Source organism: Cyanistes caeruleus, unplaced genomic scaffold, assembly GCF_971803275.1.
Source record: "Cyanistes caeruleus unplaced genomic scaffold, bCyaCae1.hap1.1 HAP1_SCAFFOLD_188, whole genome shotgun sequence".
Taxonomy (NCBI): domain Eukaryota; kingdom Metazoa; phylum Chordata; class Aves; order Passeriformes; family Paridae; genus Cyanistes; species Cyanistes caeruleus.
The window spans coordinates 111867-121982 of record NW_028255976.1 but is presented as its reverse complement, the minus strand read 5'-3'; the positions used below and the strand labels follow the sequence as shown (position 1 = coordinate 121982).

At 58.0% G+C, this 10116-nt stretch overlaps 1 protein-coding gene across 1 annotated transcript; it reads left to right on the top strand.

Moving 5' to 3' along the window:
* The first annotated feature begins 1497 nt into the window (after positions 1-1497).
* LOC111945073 (maestro heat-like repeat-containing protein family member 7) lies at positions 1498-7564 on the top strand. The gene is made up of 16 exons (XM_086874293.1): positions 1498-2103; positions 2208-2363; positions 2633-2697; positions 2815-2964; positions 3153-3301; positions 3623-3770; positions 4020-4207; positions 4297-4434; positions 4712-4826; positions 5003-5143; positions 5338-5514; positions 5648-5803; positions 5963-6064; positions 6410-6512; positions 6793-6849; positions 7139-7564. The coding sequence occupies exons 1-16, from the start codon at positions 1980-1982 to the stop codon at positions 7336-7338; spliced, it is 2169 nt and encodes a 722-aa protein (XP_086730419.1). The 5' UTR covers positions 1498-1979; the 3' UTR covers positions 7339-7564.
* The last annotated feature ends 2552 nt before the right edge of the window (positions 7565-10116 follow it).

Here is a 10116-nt window from a genome sequence, read left to right as displayed (position 1 = left end):
AAATGACAGCTCCCCATCGAGGCCTTTAGCCTCTGGGGGAGAGCGGTCAGTGAAAGCCTCCTATGGGCTTTTCCTCCAGGGGAGAGTGGCTACAGCATTGGCTGCTTCCTCGGCCCCCACAGTTCCCAGTATCCAGTTAACATCTCACAGTTCTTGGCATCATTCGGGCCCAACAAAGGGTTTACAATAGGAAACAACTGGTCCACTGTACCCTGTAAGGCTCCACTAGCAATTTCTCCCTGCACATGTGCTCTGACCATCTTCATCACCAACTCCTTATCTGTTTTCCTTAGCGCTGTCATCATGAAATCACCTCAGTCTGGGTCTCGGTTCTTGACTATTAACTCCAATCTTTTTGCCACTTTGCTAGGGTTTTCTCTATAATTATGAACTTCTTCCTGCCAGTTATTCAGGTCACCAGTAGAAAAGGGGATCTTCACCCACACAGCTTCTCCTGTGGGACCCACTGCTTGCCTTAAGGGGGTGACTAAAGGCAAAGCTTTCTTGGTTTTATTCCTTGTACATGTTGTCACTGGCATCCCCAAACTTGTCCCCTCACCAGGATTATTCATCTCATTCTCACTTTCATTTAATTGAGGGAGAGGATTGGTTGCTTGAGGGGGAAGGTAGAGCTGGCCTGGAATAACTCGGCTGTGAGTCTTGGACATCTATAACAGTGTCTTCCTCGTGCTTTTTTGCCAGTTTCAAACATCTCTGCCCTAAACTACATGCTGAACAACATCTCTTTATTTTCCACCTGTTATCTCTTTCCAAAGGAAGGACCAAAGTCTCCTGGGGGTCTAAATCAAAGCCATATTCTTTGTGCCACTCAGGTTTATTCTTCAGGGTAAAAAAATGTCTCTGCACATATCACTTGGTCTCATTTGTCTTCTTTTCTTAAAAATAACATCAACTGTAACAGTGGATGATCATTTAAAGTTCCATTAGGCAGTCCATTTTCACCACTTTCTAATTTTTACCAAGCCTACCGTTGGTTACAGTATTTAATCAGATCACTTTGCTTCGAAAAATGACCCTCTGGGATTCCTCCCAAGTCTTTCTAATGTGCTAAAATACATTCTAGTGGACACTTCGTGCCTTGGCCCAGATGTTCCTTGTCTGTGTCACACCTGTGAATTTAGAATGGCCACCAGCCGGGACATGTCCCAAGGGGGCCATTCCAGATTCTGTGACAGGCCCCGTGCCCTTCCTGCTGCGGCTGCATCGGCAGCCCTGGGGGCTCCTTCTGCTGCCCTGAGCCTACAGAGCAGGGCAGCGTTTGCTGATGGTTTGAGGCGTTCCTAAAGATCCTGTTGGGCTGTCTAAGACACTTTGGGCAAGGGATTCCTTCCAACCTGGGCCACTTTGGGGGGGATGGGGGCAGCCCAAGGGCAGGTGGCAGTGTGCGCAAGGGCCCTTTGTGACACATGGTCACCATGGGATGGAAATGGACAGGGTGTCAGAGGGCCCTTTGTGACATGTGGTGACATAGGAGCTGGCGGTGACAGGGCCATGCCACAGTGCCCAGTGCACGCGACGGGACAGGACGCGGCAAAGCGGTGCTGTGAGGAGCCCCCGCACAGCGCACTCGTTTGTGTCTGACCCGGAGCTTTTCTGAGCCGTTATTCCTACAGGTGACCTCGAGGCCAGACCACAGGACTTGCTGACCTGTGGCCTTGCCAAGGCTTCTTTTCTTAAGGTTCTCTTGAGGGCAGATTGCGGGACTTGGTGACCCGGAGCTTTTCCAAGGTGTCGCCCATCCCTGCAGTCACTGCCCTTGAAACCAGACCACAATCCCTGTCAAGGAGCCTCCTGTCCTTGTGGCAGGAGCCCTCAAGACCCAAGTGCAGGACTTGTTGTCCTGCAGTCTTGCCAGGACTTCAGTCTTGCAGGTGCCTTCCAGGCACGACTGCAGGACTTGCTGACTTGAGCTTTCCCAAGCCATCTCTCCTGCAAGTACCATAAATCCAGTCCCTGCCATGGAGCAGCGACCCCCAAGAGTGCCCAAGCTGGCCTGGGTTGAGGAGGAGGAAGGAGAAGGCCCTGGAGCTGTCCTGGCACAGGAGTCTGAAGAGGTGCAGGAGTTCCAGGCACCACAGGAGGGTGAGTTGCAGAGCTCGGCCTTAGGGCTAGTGCCTGTGTCCAGCTTGGCCCCATCCCATTCCATGCCATGCCATGCCATCCCCTGGTGCTGTTCCTATGGAAAGGATGGGAGAGTCCTGAAGAAGACCTGGAGCAGCGACCCCCAAGAGTGCTCAAGCTGGCCTGGGTGGAGGAGGAGGAGGAGGAAGAGGAAGAAGGCCCTGGAGCTGCCCCAGGACCAGAGACTGAAGAGGTGCAGCAGTTCCAGCCGCTGGAGGAGGGTGAGTGGCAGAGCTGGGCCACAGGGCTGGTGCCTGCAGTCATCTTGGCCCCATCCCATCCCATTGCATCCCATCTCATCCTATCCCACCCTGTCCTGTGGAGACACACCCATGGACAGGATAAAAGAGGGACTGGTGCTGCCCCCCCAGCAGTGGCTGTGCTCCATCCCCTGAGCCACCCCAGGGCTGTCCCTGCCTGGGGAGTGCAGGGCTGGGCTGTGTTCTCCAGCCTCTCCTGCAGCCCCTCAGCTCTCGCTGCTCTTTGCCAGATGCAGCCATGGACCAGACACAAGAGCAGGAGCCTGCCCGTGGCCGCTTCCGAAGAGCAGCGCAGGTACCTGCAGCCATCCCCACCTGGGCTGGGCCTGCTGGCACTGCTCAGACCAGCACCACGCTTGGAGCACTCCATGGAACATCCCTGATGTTTCCATCTCCTGCCCTTCTCCTACAGCTGGTTTGCAACTTCATCAAGAGAATTCGGGAGGAAGGGACCAGTGCCATGGCCACTGGGGTCAGACCATATTCGTACATCTTCAACACCAAGGCCACTGCTGCCCTGCTGGATATGCTTGTAGAGGAGGGTTTTTACAGTCAAAAGCAAGTAAGCAGCCTGTGGCCAGGGTTTGATGCTCCAGGGATCGCTTGGCCTCCCAAGCCACACCTGTTGATCGCTCGAAGCCTTTGAGGCCATTGCAGCGTGGTGAGAAGGGAAGCACTTCTCTGGGGAAGCTGGGGACATTCCTGACTCCCTGTGGCAGCTTTCCAAGTCTCCCCTTGTGCTTTCTCCAGGTGCCTGCCATGGTGAGGTACATCCACCAGTGGCTCATGGCCAATCAGTTCTCTGAGCACAGGCTGAACAGGACCCTGCTGGATCTGAGCGAGGCACAGCCCACTGATGTGGTCATTGCTCTCCTGCGTGTGGCCCCAACGTGTGACAGGTACGGGGCCCACGTGCCCAGAGGGCTCAGGGCTCCTCAGCCCATCAGCCTGCACAGCCCTGCCCAGGTGTCTGAGCAACAGAGACTTCCAGGGCCCTGTGTACCTGGGACCTTTCCCAGCCCTGCTCCATCGGCCCCTGAGCCTGCTGCCATGCCATGCCCCTTCAGGCCCTGTCCCTGCAGGCCTGGGCTGCCTGGGTGCTGCTGCCAGCGAGGGGCAGCAGGCAGAGGCAGAGCTGGCAGCCAGCTCAGCTCCCCATTGCTGCCCAGGCCACGGGGATGTGTCTGAGACCCCCGTGAGACAGAGCTGTCGCCCCGCAGAGCTGCTATGACCATGTGGAAGACGATCTTGTGCTCGCCCAGGACAGCGGAGCAGGCATACCTGATAGTCCTCGATGTGCTGGGGAACTGGCCAGAGCACAGCACGCGCACCTCTGATGGAGACAACACGGGTGTCTTTGCCCTGGCTGTGAGTTTCTGCAACTGGCCTTTGCTCAGCCCATGGCCAGCCGTGTCTTCAGCAGCTCTGTTTCCTCCTTCCCCCACTGCATCTCCCTGCCTCAGGCACCAGGCTGAAACCTGGCCTAGGGGCAGCTTCAGGGGCACCAGGCCTGATGCTCCCCAAGGGTTTCCCCTGACCTCTCCCTGCCACACTCAGGCCCTGACACTCGGACACCTCGGCACTGAGCACTGTCTCTGGGTTCTCTGTCCTCTGCAGGCAACTGTGCTGATGTGGAAGATCCTTCAGATGCCCTGCGTCCCACATGTAGTGACAGTGCATTTCCCCCGCCTCTTTGTGCATCTGCTCTTCCAAGTGTTCTTCAGCACTTTGGAGATGCCAGAGGATCTCAATGCCTTCTGGAAGGGATGCCAGGAGCAACACGGCCTTGCCATCAGCCCCAACAGGTGCTCCATCCCACTCCTCCTGTCCCTGCCATGTCCCCATGGCAGGAGCCAGTGCTCCCAGCGTGACCTGGGCTTTGCTGTGCACACAGCTTTGCAGTGCAGGCCCTGAAGTCCCTGCTCTGCCAAATGCATCGTGAGGAAGTGGTGGTGGAAATGGAACACAAGCGTGGCTGGGACAAGCTGCTCTCTGCTGACACCCACCACTATGCCGTGGGTCTGCTGGCCAGGTGAGACCCCCTTCTCCCCACTGCCTCTGACATTTGTGCCCTGTGCTGAAGTTTCCCAACACAGTCCCCACTGTTGTGGGCCAGAGGGCCTCGTCACCAAGGGACAGCTAAGGAGACTGGAAAAGGCTGGGAGAGGCGGGTGCCCACAAGGAGTCACCTCCCCAAGGGCCCAGGTCCCCTTGCAGGATGTTGCTCAAAGATCAGAACTCTGTGAATCAGTCCTGGGAGATGTTTGTCCCCCTGGCTCACAGTCTGGGCTACTTTTTCACCCTGGCAGGGAGATGTTGTCTGCCTCTATCCCCTTGTGTTCCCGCATTGTTCCCTACCTGCTCCAGCTGCTCAGCACACAGGAGGCACGCTGGGATCTGCCTGCCCTGGCATTCCTTGTGGAGGTGAGCCCCATGGCCAAAAGTGCCTCCCTGCAGAGCTGCCTGCCACCTCTCTGCCCTCTCACAGCTGCAGCTGCCTGGGATGGTGCCCATGCCCTGTGCTGCTGCCCGGGCCCCGCCCTGTGTTGGTTCTGGGCTCCTGCCAGCTGGCTCCCCTGTCACTGCCCTGTGCCTTTCAGATCCTGGACTACCTGGACTTGAGCGAACGCAGTGCTAACAGAGTCCTGGAAATCTTCTCAAGGCACCTGAGTAGCGAGAGCAGGGACAAGCGTCACCTGGCACTCAGGGCCCTTTTCAAGTTGATTGATGATCCCTCGATGGTGAGAAGTGGGCAGTGGCTGAAGCAGTGCTGGGGAACGCAGTCACTTGGGCTCGGCTGGGCTTCGGGCACCGAGGCAGCTGCTCCCAGCTCTCCTGCCTCCTGCTTCAGCTGCCTGAGTGCTTTGGGACAGGCCTTTGGCCTCTTGGCCCTGTGGCAGCAGGGTGGCGTTTCACAGACTTGTCTTCCACACAGGCTGAAAAAATGCAGAGCCTGACTGAAAGTCTTGTGGAGCTCCTGTGGGATGCAGATGGAGAGATAGTTAGGAAGGCAATCATGGTGCTCAGCTTTATAGTTTTGGACAAGGACATGCTGATACCCAGCCACATGGCTCTGCAGCTGGCTGAGGCACTCCTGCCACTCTTTGACCACGTAAGGCTCTGTGCCCCCAGCCGAGGCCACTGGGTGCTGCCCAGACACTTGGTGCCCTGGGGATTTGCCCACCTGCGCCCTGCTGAGCCCCATGCAGACAGGGCTGAGGTGTTTTTTCCTTCCTTTCATATAGGATAATAGCCAGGTGCAGCTGGTGTCCATATTATTCTTCCGATCGCTGATGACTGTTCTAACGGAAAAGGAAAAAAAGGCCCTGAAGTCACACGTGCACCAGAGCCTGCTGCCACTCTTCTTCCACTGCCATGACGAGAACCAGCAGGTGGCGGAGGTGAGGACTCCCGGGCTGCTGCTGTCACCCGGGCACGGGGCTCGGCTGCCTCCTGCCCTGGCACCTTGCCGGCTGCAGCCTCCTCCAGGCCTTGGCACACAAATGCGGGTCCTGTGTCCTGGCTTGTGGGGCCATCTGCGGGTCTCTGCTGCTCTCCAGGCTTCTTGGGCAACGCTGCTTTGTGCGGCTGAGTTCCTGAAGAGGAGAGATCTGGAAAGACCAGTGAAGAAGAAGAAGCTGTGGATGATCACCGAGTGCCTGGTAAGGACGGCTTGGAAGGCCCAGCCTCAGCCTGGAGAAGCCCCCTGTCTCCGGCGCTCGGTGTGTGGGGCTGGCAGCTGTGCCCCTGCCCAGTGCCGCAGCCGGCCGCACGGCTTCTTCTCCAGGCTCCTGTGGCCCCGAGCCGGGTGCCAATGGAGCCCCACACTGGGGCTGCGGGCAGGGGCGGCACCGCGGCTCCCCGGGCAGCAGCCGGCCCTCTGCCCCCTCCAGAGCCCGGCGCCAGCGGCTGCTGGCCGGGCCTCAGGGCTGGGCGGGCACGGGAGGCCGGGGCTGGCCGCAGAGGCAGAGCCCGCACCAACCCTTCCCTCCTGCCTCTCTCTCCAGCTGGGACAGGATGAGAGGCGAGCGGCCGAGCAGCTGCGCCGGGCCCTGCCGTACCTGCAGAGCCCGCAGGAGCCCCTGCAAGAGGCGGCCATCAGGTTCATCGGTGAGCCACGAGCCCGGGCTCCCTCCCCGCCCCGCCGCAGCTCGGCCCCGGCCCCGGCTGCTGCCCCGGCAGCGGCACCCGGGCCCGGCGCCCTGGAGCCCCGGCTGCCCTCGGGGCTGCTGCTGCCGGCCTCTGGCAGCCGTGCCCTTGGGCTGAGTCAGGATGCGGCAAGGGCCCGGGCTGAGCCCTGCCGGGGCGGGAGGCCGTGTGGCCACAGGGCTGGCAGCGCCGCTGGCAGGGAGCTGTGCCGCCGGGGCCCTGACAGGCTCTGTGTTCCCAGGGATAGCCGGGCGGCTCCTGAGGGGGCAGAAGGAAGAGATGCAGCTCATTTACAAATGTGAGTGAGGGCAGCGGGCTGGCAGTGGGGCTGGCAGGTGGAGCTGCAGGTCCTGGCCTGGCTGCGGAGGGCTCTGCTCCCCGTGTGGATGAGGGGCGGCGTGAGAAGAGCACACCGAGATTTCAGGGGCACATGGGGCATTCGTGGCCAGCAGCTTCAGGCTGATCCCCTTGGTCCCTGCTCCCTGCTGGCCATGGCAAGAGCCGACTGGGATGGCCCTGGCAGGGGGCTATCCGTGGGCCCTCACAGGTCTGGGATCTGACCGTGCCTCTGTTCGTCTCTCTTCCAGCCCTTGTGAACATGGTGGATGGCAGCAGCCCTGCCATTGTAAACCTGGCAATTCAAACACTGTACATCCTACAGGCAATAGAGAGGGCTCGATATTCCGTCTTTGATAACCTGCAAGATCAGCTACGCAGGGCATGGAGGACACGGCCTCGTCTGTCGGGCCTAGGCTGGCTGTGCTGCTGGAGCTCTGCAGAGAGCTGATCTGGCAGGCTCTGTCTGCTGGGCACCACCTGATAGAGCAGCGATTTTCCTTTTCTCTAGCATTGTTCCTTTATTTTTTTTTTCCTTATGTATATAAATATAGCATATTACATAGGCATATAGTTATAATAGGCAGTCTCACAAGACCTTTTTTTTGCTACCCATGGTGTACAGGGCATAGGGGAAGAGAGGTGTCATGAATAAAATCTCTCAAGAAATCCAGCCCAGATGAAATACTGTGTTTAGTTATGTACAGGTAATGTTCTTATCCCATTTGTAAACCTTGTACCCCTTGTTTGCTCCGATGGTTATTAGTAATGTTAATTACTTACCAGTTTCTGAAGTGTTTTAAAGGTTCTTATGAGACATTCCTGTACCCTTTCCCCTTACTTCCCTGCTACCTTGTAACAGAGCTGCTCCCATGGGGGCTAAATCCAACTAACAAAAGCAACCCATTAGAAAGGTATGCCACAGAAGGAGGCAACTCCCATGGTCGTTGCTGTGCCACACTAGAACAAAGAAACTCCCAGGAAGCTGTGTAACCGAGTAAAATGCAAACTAAGGCATGCAGGACACCAAAACAATGAGCTAACAGAGGAATAAAAGGACAATGAAACATATTTGAGCAAGCTATGATGCAAGATCATCTCCCTGCATCACCTAAACCTGCTTAGAAACCATCTTCCTGCATCACCATGACCTAAAGAGGACTGGAAAGGACTGACAGCCCTAGACAGCAAACCACGACGACAGGTCCCTGGCTACTCTCATGAGGATGGAAGCCCCAGCTCTGCAGTGTGTGCTGCAAAGCTGAATTGTGTCTCCTCCTTGGAGCTGACAGTGTGGGAACAGCTGTGATGCAAGCAATCCCTTGGGCCCCCCCCACCCCAAGAGCTGAATCCTAATAAAGGCATCAAACAGGAGTTTTGTCTCCTGGCCAATTTCTTTCAATTACCATGTGCCGCACAGGCCGTGGCCGAGGGGGCCTGGACCCACCCGGAGCTCCTCCCGGAGCCCAGCGGACTCCAGCTCAGCGGGGGCCGGCAGCGGGGCACGGCTTAGGCTCGGCAAGGTGTGAGCAGCCGTGGTCCGGCCCAGCCTCAGCCGGGGTCCCGCAGCCTCCCGTCCCCACCCGGTCACTGCTGGGGCCAGCCCGGCCCCGCCAGGCCGAGCCTGTGCGATTCAGCCCTTCTGGGACACAGGGCCAGAAAGGCTTCAGCCCTGAAGCAGCAGGCTTTGAGTTCAAGCCTTGGGAAGCACTTGCCAAAGGCTTGATGGCAATTCATACGTTCATCAAGTCACCCCACTGAAAGTTATGTTTCTAGAATCTTCCCGTGTCTCTCCCCCGATTGGTTGCAATTCGTCGCAGTATTTTGCATCTTTCTAACCCCAGTCTGTGTCTGGACCCATGCCCTCAGACTGCGCCCTCACACCTCCCCTAGATATTGTTGTGTCTGCCCCTAGGCCTGGTCTTTGCACTTTGCTCCTGTGCTGCGCAGGCTTTATGGGCCTCATCCCTACTTGATTTTCCTATTCCAGTTGGTTCTGGGGACTCCAGTGAACCCGCTCCGTTAATTTCCTCCTCGGTTGCCCGGGTGTCAGGGGACCCTGAAGCTTTAAGGATTGTTGCGGCCACTGTCAGCACGACTGCAAGGGCCGCAGTGCAGCGGGGCCCGGCCCGACCGGCAGCCGGGTACCTCCTCAAAGGTGGAAGCAAGAGAGAGATTTCCCGGGCTTGCCTGTCTGCAAAATGTCAATCTCACAGAGGTGGATCCAGCTTTTTAAATGCTTTAATAGGTAGTCAGTTCCCACAGCTAGCCAGCTCTTGGATTTTGCTTGGCACAGGGGCAGCTCTCGCTTAGCAGCTCCTCTCAGTAAAATCATTTCCATGGGGGGCTTCTTCCCTGCTCACCAAATAGCAATTCATGCAAAAGCAGCACAAACTGTTCTTCCTGTCCTCCTATCTTTGCCAGAGAGTGCCTTTCAAAGGGATAATAATTGGGAGGGAGGGGGTTTACATTTTCCATTGCAAAGGAGCCTCCTGCTCCTTCTTCTTTCAAACGAAGACACACACGGTCTCCTTTTGCACCTTCACTTGGCCCCAGCCACTCCTGATCATTTGAAGGAGCGGCTCAGAAGAAGGGGCTGCAATCCCCCAAGGCCTGGGCTGCTCCAGGCTGCTCCTGGTGCCTTGGGCTGTTGAAGAGGTGTGGAGTGCCCTTTGTGACACAGGCACGGGGTGCTGGGGTGGCCTTTGTGACACAGGCACGGGGTGCCGGGGTGCCCTTTGTGACACAGACACGGGGTGCTGGGGTGCCCTTTGTGACACAGGCACGGGGTGCCAGGGTGGCCTTTGTGACACAGGCACGGGGTGCCGGGGTGGCCTTTGTGACACAGACACGGGGTGCTGGGGTGGCCTTTGTGACACAGGCACGGGGTGCCGGGGTGCCCTTTGTGACACAGACACGGGGTGCTGGGGTGGCCTCTGTGACACAGGCACGGGGTGCCAGGGTGCCCTTTGTGACACAGGCACGGTGCGTCAGGGCCCGTGGTGACGCGGGACCTTGCGGTGCCCAAAGTCCATTGTGACATGGCAGAGCCCCTCCCCAGCTGGGGGGTATATAAAGGGCTTGTGGGGCCTGGGTCAGTCCCAGGACAGTGGCTGTGTCCAGGTACCTGTGTGTGCCAGAGGACTGCAGGCACGGAGGAGGAGAAGGCGAAGCCCAAGTCCCAGCCCCCCAGGCCCTGGCCCGGCTCACAGAGAGCCCAGGCCTTGAG